General features: G+C 38.6%; 1 protein-coding gene across 4 annotated transcripts in view; it reads right to left on the bottom strand.

The window, feature by feature from the left end:
- Positions 1–22,462, bottom strand: part of LOC106949527 (disks large homolog 5-like) — a 30,991-nt gene extending 8,529 nt beyond the window's left edge. Inside the window, exons 1-22 of one of the 4 annotated variants that reach the window (XM_015035809.1) lie at positions 22,236–22,462; positions 21,750–22,144; positions 14,686–14,772; positions 13,864–14,032; positions 12,869–13,012; positions 11,301–11,472; positions 9,492–9,748; positions 9,001–9,313; positions 8,110–8,340; positions 6,945–7,129; positions 6,718–6,843; positions 6,442–6,574; positions 6,225–6,349; positions 5,935–6,110; positions 5,390–5,493; positions 4,903–4,995; positions 3,743–4,684; positions 2,830–2,944; positions 2,535–2,670; positions 2,139–2,260; positions 278–361; positions 33–192 (exon numbers count right to left, since the gene is read on the bottom strand). In XM_015035809.1, coding sequence (XP_014891295.1) covers positions 33–192; positions 278–361; positions 2,139–2,260; positions 2,535–2,670; positions 2,830–2,944; positions 3,743–4,684; positions 4,903–4,995; positions 5,390–5,493; positions 5,935–6,110; positions 6,225–6,349; positions 6,442–6,574; positions 6,718–6,843; positions 6,945–7,129; positions 8,110–8,340; positions 9,001–9,313; positions 9,492–9,748; positions 11,301–11,472; positions 12,869–13,012; positions 13,864–14,032; positions 14,686–14,772; positions 21,750–22,029 — 4,154 coding nt within the window. In that variant the 5' untranslated portion in view covers positions 22,030–22,144; positions 22,236–22,462. Of the gene's footprint in view, positions 1–32; positions 193–277; positions 362–2,138; positions 2,261–2,534; positions 2,671–2,829; positions 2,945–3,742; positions 4,685–4,902; positions 4,996–5,389; positions 5,494–5,934; positions 6,111–6,224; positions 6,350–6,441; positions 6,575–6,717; positions 6,844–6,944; positions 7,130–8,109; positions 8,341–9,000; positions 9,314–9,491; positions 9,749–11,300; positions 11,473–12,868; positions 13,013–13,863; positions 14,033–14,685; positions 14,773–21,749 lie in introns of all 4 variants that reach the window. The other 3 variants (XM_015035812.1, XM_015035810.1, XM_015035811.1) reach the window with 3 other exon arrangements.
- Positions 22,463–22,748: the final 286 nt, after the last annotated feature.

Below are 22,748 nucleotides of genomic sequence, written 5' to 3'. Positions count from 1 at the left end.
CGGATGAGGATGCAGGCGAGACGCTGGCTTACCCATCCTTCCTCCTGTCACCAACTGGAGCAGGGCTGACTGATATCCTGGGATGGGAAGAAACTGAGCTCTGCGACTGGCTGCTGGAGAAAGACGACGTGTCCAGGTTGACGGGGGACATGGGAGGGGTTGGGCTGCTACACTCGGAGTGTGAAAGAGATGCTGGAGAGAAAAGAGGCGAAGCTCCGCATGATTTACAGCAGCAGCATTTATTGAGAGGTGATTTAAGATCTGCACTGAAAAGTACCTTTGTCAGAGCCAGTGGAGCGAGAGTAACGGGTCGGAGGGATTTTTATCCGCTCTGCCCTAAACTGTAAAGTACCAGGAGAGCCTAAAGAAAAGAGGAAATATATGTTACCCATGCAAAAAAAATAAAAAACATCCTCATCTCCATGGGCAGCTAGTCGTGTGGATTTGAGACTTTTTACCTAACCAGTCAATGTCTATACCTGAGCTATATATACGGTAAATGGCCTGTCAAGTTTCAGAGGAAGCCACTAGTTATTTCTAACAAAAGGTCTAGATCAGGTTTCTCAAAGAAGTTGTGGGGGAAATAACAGGTTTTTGAGGGGTAGTTTTGAGTTTGTGAGGTGACGTCCTGTTGGAAAACTCTGTGTATTAGATAACTGTCTTAGTATCTTCATTTCGTATAAATCCAGATCAGTCCACCCCAGAGGGTGAGCTAACAGCTATTCAGAGAGTGGCTGAGAAAAAAGCAGACTTTTGCCATCTTAATAAAAAAAAAAATCCAATCTAAAAAACAAAACTGTTTTATGAATCTTTAAACATTTTCACTGGGCAGCTATTTTACAAAACAAACAAACAAAAAAAAAAAACAACTCATGATTTCTTACAATTGCCATTTTAATTTCAGACAGCAATTATGACAAGGAATGCTTTAAAGGCTCTGTTGTCAGAGTAATTTTCAAACTAGAAGATTATTGACTGGTGTTATTAGACAGAAGTCTCTCTTGGATTAGCAATCAGCATTAGCCTCCCAAGACCAATGAATCTGGTTTTATACTTAATGAAGTATTGCTCTGAACTGCTGAAAAAGTCTGACTGTATTTTACAGCTCTGAGTGGACTAAAACAGGAGTGGGGTTAAACTTTTGATTTCGTTTACATATCCACTGTGGACAACCAAGAGCTTCTCAAATTGTGTTACAATTTGCAGCATCAGGCATCTTCAGTGGGTAAACGGTGGGGGTTATCAAAGAAAACGTAAGCTTCTCACACACTCAATATTCTTTTCCAGACTTTGGTTTTATTTTTTTAGAATAAATACAAAAGTTTGATTCATTTATGCAAGATATTTTCACAAACTTTAAATCTGGAATCGGGAAGAAAAAAAACATGGAACATTTGAAAGAACAGATGAATGGATGAACAGATGGGTGGATAGATCAATAGAATGATAGATGAATGGGTAATGTTTTTGTCAGAGGGATGGCCGACTGTTGGACCATGTACGTAGTTTGATACAGATGGATTCGGGTGGATGCATAAATGAATGGCAAAAGATAAATTCATGGATGCTCGGACGGATGGACTGATAAACAGATGAAAGATGTGGTGATGGATAAACGGATGGATTGATGAACAGAAGAACAAACTTACAGTACATATGTGACCGAAATAAACGTGACAAACGGATGAATCAACAGATGGTCTGAAATAGAAATGGATGGTGTTCTTTTGTTTATAAGAATATTTGTGATAATATGATCTTGACTGAAGATGTTCAGTTGAAGTCAGACAATCTATGTAACAGATGATAAACTACTGTTGTTACAGCAATATATAAACCTTTAAGGCTGTATTGGAGTTCCTAAGACAGAAAAATGGGTGAAAGGACAGATGAACTGGTGGATGAACAGACTGATGGAAGAACATGATGTTGGTTAAGAATCAGACAATGGTCTTGAAATATTTTATACATAATCCAGTTTCTTTTTCCAGACTGTAAAAACACTGTAAAAGAACAATTAATCATCTGTTTACTATGAAAGACAATAGCTGCCCGGATGAATACAGGAAACTTAACACTTAATGCTTGGAGAACATTTACAACTGGAAATTAGATCAAAGCTAAGCAAGCATACATACTCAGTCTGGCTCCAGAGGGCAAAGACTTGGTGCTGTGTGGTGGTTGGCTGTGGCTCGTCTCACTCAAGTGTCCACTGCGCTTGTGGCCAAGGTCCAAAATGAGAGGAGCCTGTTGCTGGGGGCTAAAAATGGAGAAAGAGGCCTATGTCAAGTCCCCTGGCAGTCAATTATTCAACCCAGAGCAAGATATAATTTGCCTCATGCCATCTGTTCGTGAGATCTGGGGCAGAGAGTACATGGTTGGTTTTTATTTTTTTTATTTTTTCATGCAGCACTACACATTTAGGCCTCAATTAGTTTTTAGTCAGGAAATTCAAAAGTATGATACTTGTATTAAAAAAAAGGTGTTCAATACAGAAGTCAGCCATAAAAATGATACACAGACTAGTATATGACCTTTGTGGATGTTGATCAAGGCCTGAATTGGGAACTGGAGGACAGTTCTGGATCTCATGGCTCCACGCTGTGTAAACTGGGTTCCTCATAACAGCAGTCATTGCAGGGCCTGGTGCTGCACGTCGCTGTGGAAGGTCTAAAAAAATAAATAAATAAATAAAAGGACAACTGCAGCTGTAATTTTTTTTTTTTTTTTTGCAGTGAAAAAAATAAAGACAGCTACAAAAATAAATTAGCCAGCTCCTGTTTAAATGCAAATCAGAACTACTTAAGAATGTGCCTGCCGATGACTTACGTGCCGTCAAATAGCTTGGGGGGGCAAATGGCACGCTGTACCGATTTGTTCTCAAAGGAGAGAAGCGTAACAAGTCCACTGGCTCTGGGGAAAGCTCATCAGAGGAAACCTGAGTCTGCCAGAAGACAATGAACAGCAAATAAAACCCGATAAATTATTGCTTTAATCTAAGCCTGTGTACAAACAAAACGAGAAATCATAAATACAAACAAGGGCTTACAAAGTGTATTCATGCACCTCTGCCCCAGTTTACATTTTCTCACTTTACAAAGTGACTTTACTTTACTTTTATTTGATAGGTCAACACAGAACAGGGCATAACTAAGTAGAGAAAACAATACATGGTTTTCAAACAAATCCAAGCAGTGTGGTTTCTATATGTATTGCTATCAAGAACAATTGCAGCTGCAGTCTTTTGGGGGTATATCTTTATCAATCAATCAAATTTTATTTGTATAGCACATTTCAGCAGCAAGGCATTTCAAAGTGCTTTACATAATTAAAATAAAAACAGCATGTGAGAAAGAGATTTAAAAAACATCATTAAAACATAAACAGTGAGAAAGAGAAATAAAAAGCTGTATAACTTTAGTTGAGACGCTGTCAACTGAGACTCCAACCCTTTGGACTTTAGTCAAAACGCCGTTTAGTAGATTTGCACATCTAAAAACTGTACATTTAGAACTTTTCCTATTGTTTGAAAAATTGCTCAAGCTCAGTCAAATGTCTCTGAAAATTCAATCGGATTTAAAAGTTACACTTGAATATGCATTAAAATAAACCTTTTCATTATAGCTTCGGCTGTATGTTTTGGGTCATTGTCCTGTGAGTCAAGGTGAAAAAATTCAACATGTATGATTGCATAAATCTAGGTATGAAAATCTATCCACTTGTTGCAGCTTTGATCAGTTACCTGCATGGGAACAGGAATGTGCAACGGAGTCACGTTCCGCCGTAGAGCTGGCGCCGACTTTGGCCTGTACCTCCTCTTTTCCTGCACTTCGGTCCGCCGTCGGCTCTCCTCCTCTTCCTTGAAGTTCTTTTTGCTTTTTCCTGCAGGTGCGTTGGTGTAATATTCCTGGCTTCCGACAAACCCCTCATCCTGGGGGCTTGCGGCCAGGGCCAGGGAGGCTGGTGGCGTGCCAGTGGTGATGGTGGAGTCGGACGCAGAGCTATTCTGTTGCCGATGCTTAAATCTAAACGAGTCGCTCCTGGTGGGCGGGGTGGGAGGCGTCTGAGAAGTTTCAGATGCTGAACTCTGTGGCGAATGCTTCGACATGTAGTCCAGCTTAGGAGCCGTCTCTGGCCTCCTGAAAGCGTTTACTTCAAAGATGGACTTCCTCTGTTTGGGTTTTTTGAAGATGGACAGCTGTGTGCACTCAGTGAGAGAAGCCCCAACTAGGACTTTAGGCCACGTTCCTCCACCGGCCTTCACTGGTGGGCTCTGTCCTCTGTCCACAGGCGGCTGAGGGGGGCTGCAGTTAGACACCAAAGGCGTGAATGTAAGGGAACGAGGACTGAGCTCCTGGCGCTGGTAGCTGAACGTTGTATGAGGCTCTGACAGACTGTGGGACATGGACAAAGAGCAGGAGTGCTGGGAGCCGTTAGAGAAGGATTTGTGATGGGAATGAGTGCCGCTGTTGCCGCCGTTTTCCAGGGAACCGCATGCATCTTTACATACTTCCTCCTGTCTGATGCTCGACTTGCAGCTGCAAATGTCCGTTTGAGTTGAGCAGTTGTGCTTGGAGTTCCTGCAGCCTCTGGGGTGGAGCTCACCAGATTGGAGACGCAGGGTCTTTTCAGAGTCCCTCAAACCTTCAAATAAATTCTGTCCAGAAGAGCTCTGAGGGAGGAACTGTTGAGGAAGGAAATTAGACAGTTAAATGTTTTAGATTTAGACTAATGCATAAAATGGGAATCATTTGTTCGGCTTAAAACACACATTTTACAAAAAACTTATGGTAAAAAAAAAACTGACCTGAGGTCATTTACTCACAATCATGAAGAATACATTATCAGAAGTGATTAATTTGCAGCTGTTATGTTTCTGTTGTTAAGGTTGAGTGTATTCACCTTCATAAGGGAGATACTGAGAGAGTTGTCACAGGTCCTCAGCAGAGACTCGCATTCAGAAAGAGATCTGTCATGAAGTTCAATTCCATTGATCTGCGTGCAGTAAAAAAAATAAATAAATAATACACACTTAACTTATTGCAGCATAATCTTAAGAGTTTTCTGATCACCAACATGCTAAGCTACACAAATCTATCTTTAAAAACCTGAAAACTTTGACAAATACAAATGTTCCACTGTTATAAACTTGTTACCTTTAATGCCTCCCATTAATTTGTTTAAAAAAAAAAACTAAAAAAACACCAGTAAATAGCAACATCCAGCAAAATAAAAAAATAAAAAAGGCTGACAGAACAGGTTTGGGACCTTACTGCATTTTGTGCTTATTGTCAGTAGAGGGCACTACAGGCCACAGTGAATGCTCACCAACAGTCTTGTTAAAAGCTTCTTAAGTTGAGTAAACTTACATTTTAGGATGGATACTTACAGCCAACAGTCTGTCACCAACAGCGAGATTACAGTCTCTGGCAGCAGGACTTCCTGCAGCCAATGTGGCAACAAACACTCCACTCTCCAAACCAATTCCACAGTCTGAGACAGCAAGAAAAGAACAGACATAATATAAGAGCTTAATTTGACAAATATAACACTAGTAACACATGCCAAATACTTTTAAAGTTAATCAACAACATAATTGTGTGACAGCAGCCTGTATAGAATTGGAAAAATAACAATATCACTTAAACTTTTCAATATTTTGTTACATTATGATCTGAAAGTTTGATGTGTTTTATAGGGGTCTTTCGAAACGGATTAAAACAGCCTGCAGCATGATTATGACAATCTGCACAACTGACCTATTCTTTAATACCACTCTTGCATTACTTGGTATTGATCTATCATATAAATTAGATTGTGGTTTTAACATTAAGTAAATTTGGAAAAGTCCTTGGGAAATAAATACTTCATCAAAGCATTTCAAAAGCGACTCTATAACTTTAGGTGACTGTTTAACTGCACCAAGAAACTGACCTTTGTGTCCAGCCAGGTTAATCTGTATTGGGGTGATGACTCGTCCTCCGAGTGACTTCCTCCTTCGAACCACCATATTGATTACTCCCTCCCAGCTCAACACAGCTTTGATCACTTGCTTTCTGTCCTTATTGGTCAGATCCACATCATTAATCTTCAACAACCAGTCGTTCACCCTGCACAGTGAAGGACTTGAGATCAACTTTTGATTGCTTTTACTTTCATTCCTGATATTATCAAAATGCCCTTAGGATGTCATCTAAATCTAAAGGGGTAAAACAGACATTTACCTTAATCTTCCTTCTGCAATACTTCCCTTGTCCACCTTGGAAACAAATATCCCACTATCTCCGGTTAAATATGGATCATTTATGCATTCAGCAATATCAAAACCAAGTGCTTTCAAATCCATATCCTAGGAAAAAATACAAATATTCAATTACCGAACATTTAAATAACTTGCTGTTTAACAAAATGAATTAATAAAAAAAGCATGCCAACTCCCACCCTGTGCTTTTCCAGCTCTACAACTTCCGTTTCCCACTCTATGGAGTCTGTGTCTATGGCCGAGTCATGTGAACTGTGAGCCATTAGCTGGCGATATCTGGCTTCTGTATCCAACTGGTCTTCCAACTTCTCTCTGAAAAACAACATGAAATATGTTTTTTTCTTTTTAAAAGTATGGTAGCCAAAATGCTTCATGGATAAGATAATAACTTTGTAGTAGTTGGCCTATCATCTAGCATGAGGAAAATAAAGGTAAGGGGGAAAAAAAAGACACACTTTTTTTCTTTGAGTTCTCGCATAGCATCGTTCTTCTGCTTTCTCGTATCATCCAGATTTCTAAGAGCATCTGCCAGATCGCTCACAGCCCTGTCTCTCTCTCGTCTCAGGTTGTCGCATAACGTCCTGCAAAACAACAACAATGCCAGATCTTACAAAGGAATATTTCTGTATCTAAATCTCTACACTAACGAGCAGAATAAATATATTTCGAACAGATTCTTTACCGAATGCTCTCCCTCTCTGCCACGATCTTGTCCCTCTCCTGGAAGGCCCAGTCCCGTCGACATTTAGCGACCTCTGCCTCTTGCAGCGCCTCCTTAAGCTCCTGAGAAATGGCCTCATACTGCTTCCTAAGAATCTCAATCTCTTTGTTGGCCCGTTCCATATCCAGAGTGGCAGAGTCTTGTTTCTGGAGCAAAGGATGAAAACATTAGGCTACAGATAATCATCATGTCCAAGTGTAAAAAAAAAAAAAAAAAATGTGCTGCCGAAAGTCTAAAGATATCCAGACCTGGAAGAAACATCCAGTAAACTACTTTTAACTGTAATTGCAGAAAAGTTTTACAAAGTTTTGCCTTAGAGGGGCTGAATATTGATCCAATCCACACATTTAAAATTTATTTGTAACACAACTTTAAGAACAGACAACTTTCCCCACCCACTATTCATGTTGGTATGTTGTGCTACGTTTTGTTGGTCTTACAAAAAATCTAATTAAAATGTACTGACATTTGTAATTGTAAGTAAGTATTTACACAAAGTAGTATTTCTCTGACTTAAAGGTTTTCTCCAGTATTTTGAAAAGCTAAAGGCCTTTGTGAGTTTTTCCAAAAGAAAACACTTCTTTCATATATTCTAAAGATATAGGCCAGCAATTAAAAACAAGCATGCTCTTTTGATTTAGAACAAAATAACCCACAGAGTGGATTAAACAGGGCAGTATGAGGTTCGTCAGACAGAATGAATGTAAAGGTCACTCAGAGTCTGCTGGAATAAACCTCTTTTCTTTCTCCATAAATCTGCCGCAGAAAGGCTGTTAAGTGTATTGAGAAGATAAATTAAGTCAACTGCTAAATTAGACTGCACTGTGCTGTTCATTTTTCATGCAGTGCAGTTTTCCTGGGCTCTTAAAAAGTCAAACGGTTGAGGCTCCACATTTTAATTAATGGCAATTTTCCTAATGGAGAACTCTTGAGTTAGACTGTAAATAATCCAACAATTACTGAAAACAGACCGAAGGGTGACGCATGCACTTCAACAAGATCAATGGATGCGAACTGCCAAGCTTTACTTTGAATACAATATGAGATCAGACGAGAGGATTATTGTCAATCGGATAAATCGGTCCTACCGTTTGGACTGATGAATCACTTCTGTCTGTCTGGGTACCTGTCTGGCCTGGTAATACTCTCGCAGCAGCTGGTCCCTTTGGATGATGGCTTCAGTTCTCTCTTTGCGGGCCACATCCCTTTCCTCACGTACCGTCTCGATGTCCTTGCAGGCCTGGTTCAGCTCCTTCTGGGCCTCAGTTTTGTCCTTTACCTCATGGCAGTATTTCTCCAGCAGTTCGTTCTTTTCGCAAATAGCTCGGTCCCTGTCCACCAGTGCTGAAGCTAGCTCCTTCAAGTTACAAAAACATATGCAGAAGTGTTCATTCATCCCATCTTTATAGTTCCTACTCATTTTTTCATGTCCAAAGAGTTTTTGGTCTGTCACATGACACAAAAAATACTAAAGGTCACTAAGAATTTATAGAAGATATTTCTAGACAAGGAAGGCTTTGAATAAAAACTGAACCTTGCAAAACCAGAAAATGTACAACAGGGAAGGAAGGACGGACAGATGGTGGGAAGGAAAGAAAAACGGGGAGAAGGAATGAAACAAGGAAGAAAAGAGAAATGCAATCAGGAAATGGAAGAAGAGTACGAGGAAAGAAGGACAGAAAGAATGGAGGTAGGGCACAAGGATAGAAAAGCAGAAGAAAGAAGAGAAGGAAATAAGGGTAGAAGGAAGACAAAAAGGAAAGGAAGAAAAATAATGCAAGAAAGGAAAGAATGCAAAAATGTAAGACACAAGGGTCACGAGGTTTTGACACAAGGAAACAAGCAGGGAAGCAAGGAAGAAGGATGGAAGAACAAGCAGCAAAGGAAGAACAAGGACCTTCACAACAATTCTAATCCTAATTTTTTTGCATTTTTATCTTTACCGGAAAAAAAAAACAAAAAAAAAACATACAAATCTTTTTCAAACTACGCAGGAATCCCTCATTTCAGCTCTTACTTGCTGCAAAGCCTCCAACTCCTCGTTGGCCACTCGTCTCTCTGAGGAATTGTTCTTGAGTTTTGCCTCCGCCACCTCCAGCCCCGTCTGGAGCCTGTCCACCTCTTTGATCACCTGGTCCCTCTCACTCATGATCAGGCGGTATTCGCTGATCACAGAGTCCCGCTCCTCCTTGTACTTCTCACAGTCCTTTACTGCCTTCAGCTGCTGGGTTTTAAGTCGCGTCGTCTCTGACTGCAGACGCTCCAGCTCTCGCTGGAGCTCCAGATTCTGGACTGTGGCCTTGGAGAGCTCATGTTGGGTGTTGTCGAACCTGAATCGAATAAGGATTTTACAGCTATTTATCTGTATTTACAACTTGTAGAGTGCAGAACTCCATTCAGGAAATCAAGCACTATGTTTGCAGCATAATTACTCGAAACAGCCATTAGTCACTTTTTCTAAAATCATGTTTTCAGTTGATTTGTGGTGCCCAACTTGTGCAAATTTACCTCTGAACAGATGTGGAGAACTGCTGCTGGTAGTGGATAGCAGCATCCCTCTGTTTCGACAGGATGTCCAGGGTCTTCTGCAAACGATGATTCTCCTCCTCAAATTGGTCCAAACGGCTCAGGTCTGAGTTATGACTGGCCGTTTTCTCATTGTAGCGCTTCCTCAAAGCTTCGTAGTCGCTTTTCATTGCCTCCAGTTTGTTCACCGTTGTTTCGTACAGCTTGTTCAGCACATCAGATGATCCTTCTCTGATCACCTGCAGTTTGGAAATAATATTTTCTTTTCTAAAAGTATTAAGTGCTTTATTTGCAAAGTAGATTTCACCATGTTTAATAAAATGTAGATCTCATTATTGTTTGTCAAGCCTTGCATGTCTGTGCACAAAAAAGGACATTTTGTAGAAGTGATATATTCATACTGCTTGATTTTTATTCACATTTTCTCACATTACTACTGCAAAGTTCAATGCATTTTATTGGGACTTTATGAGACAGACCAACACAAAGTCATGTGTACTTAAATGTGCTGTGCATTTGTGTTCTACCCTTTGCAGAACTACCTTTTGCTGTAATTACAGTGGCAAACTTTCTGGAGACTCTACAAGTTTCAAACACACTAGGAGACTGGAATTTTTTCCCATACTGCTTTGCACAACCCATATTGCTGTGTCCTCTACATGGCTTATGGCAAACTTTAAACAGGAATTCCTAAAATGTTCTTTTAGTCAAACGACTTATCTGTTTCTTTTCTAACAAACCTCCCAGGCCTGGATTCATACAGAGATTAAATTACACATTGATATTTACTGCTTCATTTACTACTTGGTTACATATTCAAAAATCACACCACACAAACCATTCATTATATTTTCCTTCCATGTCACTACTTTGTGTTGTTGTCTATTAAATAAAACTCCAATAAATTGCATTGCAGTTTATAGTTGTAATGTGACAAAATGTGAAAAAAGTTTAAGCGGAATAAATCTTTTTGCACCGTCCTCCACTTCACATGACCTTTGTCCCTTTTTATTCAAGTACTGCCATATAGTAATCTTGACATGTAATAAAGCCTGTGGATTAAATGAGACACTTTACCTTGAATGCAGCAAATTGACAAAACCCAAAAACAAATCCTAACCTCAATACAAAAGTCTCTAAACGTTCCAAACCTCTGAACCAGTTTGTCAAATTCTACACTGATCATTTAGACTTATTTTCCTTAAAAAAATTCAAGACAAACAACATTTGAATGGAAGAACTTTAAGCAGTTGGTGATCAACATCTAAAATGTCAACAACAAAGGTCACCTCACTGAGCTAATTTGCTTCCTTATTTGAATGAGATCAAAGTTTGCCCTATAAAGACATCAGCTCTGGAGAGAACAAGAAATGCAATTACAATCAAACATTGCTCTAAAATATTCCCTGTAGCTATGTAAGAGATTTCAAAGATTTAATGATGCAACTTTTACACTGCATTGAGGTTAAATACACCAAATGTCAAGTAAAATAACAATAAATAGAAAGGCATATCTCAAGTCGTTTCTTTAATTTCTAGAAATTGTTTGGTCCATGGAAATGAGGGAAGACGAGGACTGTCTGACCCCATTTGTCTAAATGTTTTCTCCTTGGAGGTAATGGACTGAAAGACAGAATTTCAATTACATTCTGTTTCAAATGTCTACATCCAGCTAATCACATGTCAAGGACATCCAGAGATGGAATGGAATGCAACAATATGCTCTGATAATGCTTCTGGTTTGTATTCCATCCATGCTTTTTGTGTGTAAAAGTAAAAATGCTGACCTACCTGCTGGTACAGAAGCCTCATGTCAGCCACCTCCCTCTGGTCTTCCTCATGCAGCCTCCTGAGCTCCTCACAGGTCTGCTTCACATGGTTGTGCTCTCTAACCAGCTGGATGTTGTGTTGCCTCTCAGCCTCCAGCTCTTCTTTTAGCTGGTTGTGGTCACTCGCCAGACGTCTGCAAAGAATATTAGAAGTACTAGAAAGGTACTGAGCTTAAGGAGGCCTTTTCTAACAATACACTAGAAATCACAGTTACAAAAAAAAAAAAAAAAAAAAAAAACTTTACTCTGAAGGGATTGGCTTTGAACAGAGATATTTTTCTTGAAGTTATCAGTGTGTTTTAGAAGGGAGAGCATTTATCAGATGCAGCCAAGAGGCCAAACTGTTAAATCTGGAGGAGCTACAAAGATCCAAAAGTTAGGTGGGACAATTTTGTAGACATGGGAGTTGCAAATGCAGTGGAAAAAAAATTGCTTCTCAAATTATCTGTGTTAATGTGCCCCATTTGGTCTCTAGTTCAAAATTTCTTAATGCTGAAGCACAAGCAAGATAATTCAGCTACTCTCCCTCTATGAAATTAACTTATACACATGACTGTTTTAAAGGAATTATGTCAGTCTAATTAAATATTCCAAGAGATCAGATAACAACAAGCTTAGACTTAAAATATCTAACTTGACTGAGCTGAACTATTTCTGCTGCTGTACTTTGATCATTCCCCACTTGATTTTCTTTATTAAATGCATTATGCAAATATAACAAAATTTAACAAAAAAAATAATCACTTCTTTAGAATAATAGCAGGTATTACTGAATAAAATGCTAAAAGTAAAACTTCAATTAGTCTTGCAATGTTCTTTTTTTGTTGTTAATATGAACATGATAATAGTCATGTTTAACCTCTTTAGCCCACTGCCACACAAATACCAATTATATCACAGAAAAATACACAAATACTAATTAATTACTAATGTTTGTACATGCTCAACATGACCCACTGATATAATTACAGTTCACCATCAGGTATGAATGTGATTTCCCATTGACCTGGTGCTTCATGGATAAATGCAGGGACAGACCAAACAGCAGTAAATAAATACTTTCTGTGAAGAGCAAAACAGGCCCAGAAGGAGCGGCTTAAACACGGCAATAATCCTTCATCTGTTTGTTTGCATTGGGGGGCAGATGTTGGTTGCACACAGTTTGGGGGAAGAGTATGGCATCATTAAATCACACAAATGGACCAGCCTTTCCACCATGTCTACTCCGGACAGCTTATTCCACAGACCCATAAACACTCCGTTTGCAGCTTTATCCACATGGCACAGATGCTCAGCCATGAAAAGTGTTTTATTAATGAATACAGAGGTCAAATGGGCATGAGCAAGGGATGCAACTCTGATTTTAACCTACTCTCTGAAAATCTACTCTCTGGTGTTATAGACTTACAAAAAGAAGACTAAAACCCGTCTAACCAGTCCACTGGGATGAGAATGAATACATACAGCAAAAGAGAACCGGCTGTTAAAAAATGTACAAAAAACATCCCTTATAGCAAATTTTCCACTTACCGATAAAAGTCTGCCTTCTTCACAGCCTCCTCGCACCTCTTCAGAGTGGTGCTGTGCTGGTTCTGCAGGGACTGCAGGTCCGCCATTGCCTTCATGCACTGCAGCTTTAGACGCTCGTAGTCGTGGCCTGATCTTGAGTTTAGTCTGTTTAACAGAGGGTAAAGGCGGAAGCAAAATAGTGACAAAATACCAGTTAGGTTGAAGAAATTCACTTGAGTGTAAGAGAGCCATCACAGCCATCAAAATTTCTGCCGACAGGAACAAAATAAATTCATTTACACAAACAAAGTGCATTTTAACAGTTATGCATTTAGAATAAACTGGCTACAACATTAGCATCAACAGATCTCATGAGGGAAATTACAAATTCTCTAGATATAAAAAAAATTTTTTTTAAAAATCACACCGGCAATTATTAAATATCAACCACCTATTACAGTATGTTTTTTTTTTTTTAATAACAAGCAGCCATTTGAGAAGATGTGGTGTACCACTGAGGTCTTGGGGCTAAACTATTTAATATACTGTATAGATAAACAGGCCTCAGGAGGTGTAGAGTTCATCCTGTAGCAACTTTTCAAACTACAGATGCGTAGTTTTGCTTTAAATATAAAGTAAAACTCATTACAAAGATTCCATATTTTTATTACTTTACTTTATTTTGCCACTGTAATGATGGTTTTATGTTTGCATCTTTTAAATTTCTTCGAATTGCCTAGTTGAAATATGCTAAACAAATTAGCTCGTCTTGCCTAGTGATGTTTAACTTTTACATTTGTCAATCACACAAGGCGAATTATTTTTGCAAAGCGCTGTGTCTGATGGACACCGATGCACCCCACAAACAGAAATGATGAGTTTTATCAAAGTCAGTGCTGGAGTCTCCCTGGAAATTTTAGAGCGCTTCATGTTTCCATAGGCCAGTCATTTTCCAACAGAATTCTTGCAACTATCCATCTTGTCAAAAGGATCAGCATTAAATTGTTTACATATACCTGCATTCGTCAATAGAGTTTCCAGCTGTATGGAGGCCCACACGTTTGAGCAGTTCATCCCTCTCACGAGTCACTTGTCTCAGCTGGAACAGCACCGCCTCCATCTTTTCACTTGTCTGATGGACATCAACATGGGCAGGAAGAGGGGAAGAGGCTTGACCAGAGGTACCTGCAGGAGTCAGCATGTTACTGAGGGTAAAAGCCTTCCACAAACTGCAAAAGATGGAGCAGTTCATCCTATAAGATAAAACTGTTTAAGTAACTATTTCAATTGAGAATTAGGAGGAAAAAGAAGCCAAAAAAGAAAAAAGGAAAAAAAAGGTCACAGGACACATCTCCAAAAATAGAGTATTTGTTATTGTGTTCATCTGCAAAGCGCATACATTCTCAACTGTAATTATTTATATGCAGTGTTGGGGGGTGGGGGGAGGGAACTACAACTTTAAAATTACAATTTCACTTTTGACTGCTGCAATAGGTATTGCACATTTTGACTGATTTCCAACACAGTTGTTACAACGCAGATTTATTTTTTTTTTCGCAGCATGTGCTGCTCAAATCCTCCGTCCCTGGGAGAATGATCAAATGAACCAACTCTGCGTGTCTGTGTGAGTGCATGGTGCTAGAGTGTTTCTAAATCGTTCTCACATCTGTCTAATCACTTGCATGTGCTCACAGTCTAAATAGCAAACAACCAGTCACAGTGTTATTTATAAAACTGTGGTCAGATCCTCAGAACAGACTGCTTTTATGTAGGGGGGGGGTGGAGTAGAAAATGTTTTGTTTCACAAATCTTTATACATGTTAAAATGTGTAACTCACCAGGGGTGCCACACTCACCCAAGCTGCTGAGCGAGCTGCTGCTCTCGGAGTCTGATGGCATGGTGGACAGAACGCTGTAAGTGGACCCTGTGGGACGAACAAAAACATTAAAGTCAGCTCTGTGGCTGCATTATGGGTCGATGATTATCTCCGGCATTGTGTGGCACATCAAGGCTCAACAGCTCGAGTTACAATCAGGAACCTTTAGTGGGAAAAAAAGAAGTCCAGCTGGAGGAATAAAAGCTGGGACTTTCCCCAACTTTGGATGACAAGCCTGTGGGCTTACAGAGTGTAGCTAATTATCAGTTGGGCAGGAACTTTGAATACAGACTCGCCGGGGCCCCAAAGAGGCTGCAGTCTTCGAGCTTCTTCTTTTATCTCCTCTGACAACAACACACCATTCTCTATGCAAAAAGCCCCTTTACAGAATACAGTGATTTATAATTAACTGTAATGAAAGAACAACACTTAACATTATAAAGAAGACCATGAAATTTGACTACCTGATGAAAGTAATGACAGAACAGAATCAGGTTGAATATAAAATGCAGTTTATTTTCAGTTATTGGTAATTCACTTGCCAATTTTCTCAATCCTCTGTTTAGACGAATTAAATCTAGAATTTTTATGCAACAGGTCAACAAATTCTAACCAAGCAGTGCAGTTGTAATTCATCATTAAAGGGCCGTATGTGAAAAAAAAAAAAAAACATGCAATTCTGATACTATTGCAATCATATTAATTGGGTGACAATTTTGCTTTTTTGTGAGCTTTCCTTTATATACCTCTAAAAATGTGCATTTGGTGTAGACATCAAGATCAGTCAAAGTCTATCCTATATGCTACATATATTATTGGTTTCAAGAGTCTGAATGCACGGCACTTGAAATATGACATCCGACCAATTACTCCATAACTTTCACGTACAAAGACTCTTTGCTGTCCTGCCCACTTAAGGTGGATTATATGGATTTTGCCAACATAAACTCAGTTTAACTGCAAGAGAATCAATAAAAAATACAAGACAGTCTCTAAAAACAATCAAGGTTTTCATGACTTTCCTAACTGCTGTTTGGCATTCATAAAAGGCTTTCAAGTGTGGGAAGGTTTGATGAAGACCGAACCAAAGAGCACTTGCAGTTCCTGATCCAAAGTGAGAAACCACAAAAACACCAAATGAAAGGAGACAGAAGACAGCTTTCCAGTCTGGGTTGAACAAAAATAATAAAAAAAAGCCAAGTTTTTGTGAAGATTTGCCTGTCGCCCAAGCCAAGCTGCTGGAGTGTGGCAACTGCACACCTGGTGTGGTTGAGTTCATCATTTTAGTAAGCCAGCAGTCCGACTCCAGACCACAAATTTTTTCTTCACTGGTGGTTCTGGTGTTGAATACTGATGGGTTGCTTTGCTGAAGCTAAAAACCTTGTTTTTTTTATTATTATTATTAATATTATTATTATTTCTCCCCTGGCCTAAAGTGAAAATTACCAATTATGCCATACAATAACTTTTTATTGTTTTTGAGAATCTGACAGGTTAGCAATAACCATTGGGTTCTTAACATTCACATTTAGAGTTTATGCCACTCATTTCCCTCTCTCTGTAAATGTGTCAAATGCATTACTTTTTAGCAATAAAAAAAACATGAGTATTGAGTAAAAAGTTGCTTACTGGTAGATTTGATTTTTAATTATTGGTTCATACTACTCTTTCATAAGTTCTACATAAGTTCTCCCCCCTTTTTTAATCCTGAAAAAAATATGAATCTCTTCTTTAAAGTGCAATTGTTATCTTGAATGAAAAGGTAAGGAAATCATAATTTACATGGGTTTTGGTAACATATCAGATTGATATGTTTATGTATACTTTCAAATACATCTTTCATTAACCCAAAAGATTTGTCATTAGGTCCAAATCAAAAAGAATATATGATTTAAACTGGTTCAATAAAGCAAAGAGTGTTAAACAGTTTCCAACAAACTACAGATCAAATAAATTCTAATAAAGTGCTATAGAGAGCTGGAAACTTGGTTTAGAAGGCTGGCCTTGATCAAACAACCAGCACTGCACATTTACTGACGTCTTACTTGGCGGACGAATGAACAGCTTATAGTTTAGTTAAATCAGCATCTTCCATCCATGATGTGAAGCAGTCCAGTGTAGATCTGGGGCAGCCAGGACCATGACAAACGATTCTATTTACCCAAGTCCCAGTACTCCAAATAAATCCTCGCCTGGCTGGGTTCCCTCTAACTAAGGGATACTATGAGCAGAGACTACATGGAGCCAAGCTAACATGCTTCACTCTTGTTTTTTCTCCCAGCAAATGACGAAAAAAAAGAAGAAAAAAAAAGGAAAAGACTGATGTGCCTCAGGAATCGTACCATCCCATGGATCAAGCTCTTTTTGTTCTTGCTCCAGCTTGAGTTTCCCATGACTTTGACAAGGTGTGCTGTGTTTGAACTGTGGTAGTCTTATGACTTTGAACACACTGCAGTCCAACACTCGTCACTTAGCTAATTTATTAAGGTTTAGTTGCCTAGTGATTCGTCTATTCTGTTCTCCTAACCAGGTTTTTAAAAGTGGTTTGGAGAAAGAGTTATCTAGGCTTTCTGAAAGTATTTTAAACTAAAAGGCCTTCTTCTTATATATGGCAAGTACTTTACCATTTTGAGAAAAGGATTTTTTCTGCCAAGACATCCTGTAATATTAACACATACAGTATCTTAAAAAAATTACCCATGGCCCTTAAATTTTTCCATATTTTGGCACATTGCAACCGCAAAATATACAGCTTTTCATTGAGGTCTTATGTAATAGACCAACACAAGGGAGCATATAATTGTGAAGTCGTTGTGAAATTAGACATGGTTTTCAGAGATTTTTTGCACATCCAGAAACGTGCATTTTTTTGATTGAATGAACAGCACCTGATTAGAAATTGTTCAAACCTTCAAAAGCAGAACACTAATCACACAAAATATGGACCGTGCGATCACCCAGGTCAAACACGGCTCTGTAGTATTCTTATAGTTTTCGGGGATTGAACAAAAACAAAAAAAAAACAATCATTTAAAAGAATCCAACATCCAAAGCCTAATGAACCATTATATCACAGAACAGTTTAAATTATTTTTGCAAAGGTTAGACTTTGTGTTTCATGTTTTCTAAAAATCACAAGTACTTGTGCCCAAACATAAAACCTAATTTGCTCTTCTGAGAAATCAAAAGCAATCCTTCCAGAGGGAAACTAGTTTGCATTAAATAAAAGGTTGTTAATAATGGACACGTTGACTGTTTAAGGTCATTTATTAGTCACTGATTAAACAGCAGCAGAAAATTTTCCTTGCAATATAAGTAAATAAAGCAAACCTTACAGTGATTTGGTTCGCGAAAGCAGCTGCTGTTAAATTTCTAAAGTGATGTGCACTCCCCATTCAGCACACAATTCTGATTTTTGCAAAGAGAAATTATTGATGACCAAATGCTGAAAAGGAGGAACAAAAAATATCTAATTAATTATTGAGAGGTAGGGTTAGGCAGAAGAGTCAGATTTTTTTTTTTTAACACCAAATATCTTGCGTTGCTTCAGAACTACTTTCAATTGAAGCAGCAATTAGAAACAGTTTTTGCCATTTGCTTTGTAGAATCAATTTTTTTTCACATAAACATGAGTTATTTTCCTCAGCAACTTCTGGGGGCTGTAAACCCTGGACCCACTAGTTGGAGGGAATAGTTATCTATTGAATTTTCATTACTTTGACATTATGTGAACAAATTTAAATTAAATTCCATTACACAGATAAAATATCAAAAATATATCTGCATAACACTGAATAATGTTGATGTACACAAGCACTTCTGAATGTTCAGGCTTCCTTTTTTGTCACAGAATAGAACGGAAATAATTTTAATTTATTGGGGAAATTCAGGTGTACAAGCAGGTGTTCCTGTCTCCCAATCACTTTTAATTCAAAATGATTTACATAATGAAAACATAACATTAATGCAAGTGCAGTGGTTAAGTCAAGGAACTTGATGAAAAGTTGGAACACAGACTTAATGCTGTTTCAGTAATATTAATCGAAGACAACTCAGGATTTCAGCATTTTTGCAATTTTCTGGAACTTCCAGAAAAGCTCCAGATTAGAGGGGGGTAAAAACTGAGACTGCTTCTCCATGTTTGGTTCTGATGCAGAGTAGACTTGAACTAGGAGACCTGTGGTCTGGAAGATTGATACAATGATGGCAACAGATCATTTATTAATAAACTAACAACATAAAAGTCTATTCTATTATAAAAATCCCAATAAAATTCATTGAAGAATGAGGTTGTAAAGAAGCAAAAGGTGGATGAGGTCCACATTTGCTTAGCAAAAAAAAACAACGTATATTTGTACAATGAGATACTCCAATCTTCAATACTGTAGTTTTATTTAGCTAAATATTTAAAAAAAAATACTGTAAATTTAAAGACTCACCATCTTTTCATAATATATGGTTTCAACAAAGTTGTAAGGAAATATCAGCACTAGTGATATCAAACAAAATACAGAAGCTAAAAAGATTTTGCTGTTGAAAATAATCCCAGGTTTTTCCTTTTGTAGTTTGAAACCAAAATAATACCCGAGCCATGATACACACCCTGATAATCTGCTGTCATCATTTTATTGTTCCTGATGAAAAGGGAGAAACAATGCATAAACAAAAAGGGTTCTCCTGTCAAGCCCTAGAGCAATGGTTGTATAAAAGCAGCAACTATCTTAGTTTATTAAATACACACAGAGATTCAAATAAAATGGTGTTATGTGAATCATGTTTCAATTTTAGGGACTTTTTCTACCACAGTAAACATTTCAGAGTTGATATTTGAGAATGACCCAGAGTTCACCAGTAAACCTGTCCACATTCATTAATTTTTGGGGGCTTTTTTGTGACTCGTATACATTTAAAATGTTTTAGATACACCGACAGTAACAGGCTTTGGGTTTCCAAAGGAAAGGCCCATGTTTAGGCTGTGCAGTGGCGGAACCTGTCTGCCCAGTATCAAAGGTTACCTTAGCACATTTGCAGCCTTTGTGTCTACCAACAGGAAGATGCACATTGCAGCATGTGCTCTCTTGAGCTCTGATGCGTTGTGGGATCCCTCAACGATCCCACAATGCATCACTGCACAGACATATTTTATCACATGGCAAATTAACAAAGCATGCATGCACATGAAAAAAAAAAACTATATAGATATGTAATTACATAATGAATACATTATTTAACACCTTACTGAGTTCTCCAGCCATGATACAATGGTTAAGGCCGAACTGAGCATCTAGCAGTGGAAACACTAAATCTTCTGGCCTGTAAAGATGCAGTGAGGAAGACTGCTGAGCAAGGAACATGTACCAATGTGAATTATGCTGCTGAATACACCAAGAGCATGAGATAAATCAAAGTCTATTTAGCTTATAGAGTTCACAGATGCAGAGGTATTTCTGAAACGTAAGAATTTACGTTCCCAAGGAGAAAGACCTTCATAAATAGTCATTGTGGAGTGAGAGAGAGAACTTTTAAAGGCAGTGGGTCATAGAATAGTGATGTGTTGATGATTTGAAAATGAGCTTTCACATCATTAAAATCTTTCTGAATATTTGAGGGAAAAGGGAGTAATACACATTTTGTTTTTACTAGAGATGCAGCAAGACAGTTGGCTGATTCCAATTGGATGATTTTATGCTTGACCTAAAACAATCAGTGGTAGGTTTTGCAGTATGTCTTCCTCTTTTCCTTTCCGATTACTGTGAGTAAAGTTGGAAAGTTATAAATGAAGCAAACTTTTATTATTTTTGGATGCGTTTTATTTGTACAGAAACGGCTGTACCACAACATTTGGGTTTTTACTGTATTCGTAGATTTCCACTGATACATAACGAGAGAACTCTGTGACTTTAGACTATTTGTGAAAAATCTTCTTTTTTTTTTTTTACAATAGGCTACATACTAACTTTGCCAAAACAGTTACATGTATATTATGACCACAGGATGAAAAATATATGTATTCTGAAAGTTGTGATTTATGGTACTTAGAAAGGAATCATATTCAGCTTAAATGGGATCAGTTTAGAAATAAATGTGGACCAGAAAATCTGACCAGTTTTCTGATAAATCTCCATAAATCTGATCAGGGCATATTCTATTCCTGCTAACAGCTTATCGAGAATATTCTGTGATAAAGGTTTAAGTCCCACAAGCTAAGTGTTATTTAAGTATTGTTTTGTTTCAATTAAAGCATAAACCATGGCATTTTTCATGTCACAAATTAATTTCTTTATCCAGTTCGACCAATTTTAGACCAGATAAATGAAGTCAAAGGTATTCATAGCTTCTGAATTTATTCACATTTGCATGTCAGACTATAAAGTTCTCATCTGAAGAGAGTACCTTCTCTTGCATATGCCGTGTCTCTTACAAAGCTTCCGTTGGATTTTTTTTTTATTAAAATAAAATACTTTAAAGTTTGTGGCTGCAATGTGACAAAAAGTGGAAAAGTTCAAGTGTTATTGTTAGTTTTGCAAGCCACCGTTTGTGTGAAACATAGACCATTCATTTTTTGCATTTAATCAGTCAACCACAGTTTATGTAACAATGCAACTCTGTGTTGCAGCAGAACAAATCCAACTGATGTTCTCCATTCTTACACATTTAACTCTTAGCTCATTCATTCGACTTTGACATTGGGGTAATTGATTTTTTCACACAGACACAATTGAGCCAGTCATGTCACTGTATTGATTGTTTCAATCCATTTCTTTTAGGTCCATTAAGTAGCTTTCACAAAAAGGCTGGCTGGGGGTGCTTTTAGTGGCATAACAAATGCGACACGCATAATGGTGTGTGTATAAATCACATGACGGTCCAAAGGGAAAGTTGTGCCCTTTATCAAGTTGTCAATAAGTCTGTTTTACTATTCCAAGAAGAGTTTCGAAGTTGTTTTTGCGTTAATATTATTTTATGGAGCAGCTTAGCTCTTTCTGGTAATTAAACAGTATATAAGCGTTATGAGTGTGCCTTACCTGTGGTGCCATCCAGCAGCAGGGAGTGCAGGTGAGGGTGAGTCGCCTCTAGAGCCGTGCAGAACTCCGCGAAGCAGTCCCTGTCCTTGCTCATCAGTATCTTAAGGAGAAGGTCCACTTTCTCAGAACCGGAGACGCAGTGGTGTCCCAGCTCCCTCAGCTCCGACTGACTGAGGGCCCCACGGCGGGCCAAAACGTCCACGACTCGGTCCGCGTCTGTTATGGACTCCACTAAGTTCTGGTAGCATTTCTCCAACAACTCTTTATGCCGGAGCTCCATCTTCCTTCCCCCCTCCTCCTCCCCGCTTCGAAGTCTCTCTCCGCGTTAGTCGACCTTACTTCGGGCAAGCTACTGAAAACTGTCCCGCTCGACCCACTCGGGACGGTTTTCAACCCTAAATGAAGGATACACAAGAAGAAGCCATATTTGTTGCCTGAGGCTGTTGACTGAGCAAAGATGACAACACATTTTTTTTCTCTCCCCACCCGACGCCCGACGCTCCGTCCTTCTCGAGAGAAAAATAAATAAATAAACCTCTGCTACTTCAAGCTGGACTGTGACGTGCTACGAAGGGAAACTAAGCCAGAATTTGAGTTCTTTCAGCATTCTGAAAACTGTAAAAACTCTCTTACAGCCCTGTCTGTGACTACAAACTCCGCCATGTCTCACCCTACAAGTAACCGCATCGATTCTGCAACCAATCATATTTCTGAGTCATGGACGTTTAAGGTAAATGTGGGCGGAGCTTAGTTCTTAAGCACACCTGGCTCCCCGCCTCTCTAATCACAGATATTATAGTAAAAATAAACGTATCAGCAACCTTGCTTGGAGAAAATATTTATTAACATTGCCATGCAAAAGTATTCACACCCTCAAACTTTTTTTCCTCTTTTTTTTCTGTGACACCACACTCCATATTTCTCAGACATTGTCTCCACTACTGTGGAGACTACTGCATCAATCCTGCAGAGACATCAATTCTGCAGATTGATGTGTCT

Source organism: Poecilia latipinna, unplaced genomic scaffold (assembly GCF_001443285.1).
Source record: "Poecilia latipinna isolate Pla-1442-1.1 unplaced genomic scaffold, P_latipinna-1.0 Scaffold349, whole genome shotgun sequence".
NCBI classification, from domain to species: domain Eukaryota; kingdom Metazoa; phylum Chordata; class Actinopteri; order Cyprinodontiformes; family Poeciliidae; genus Poecilia; species Poecilia latipinna.
This window is presented reverse-complemented; position numbering and strand designations above follow the sequence as displayed.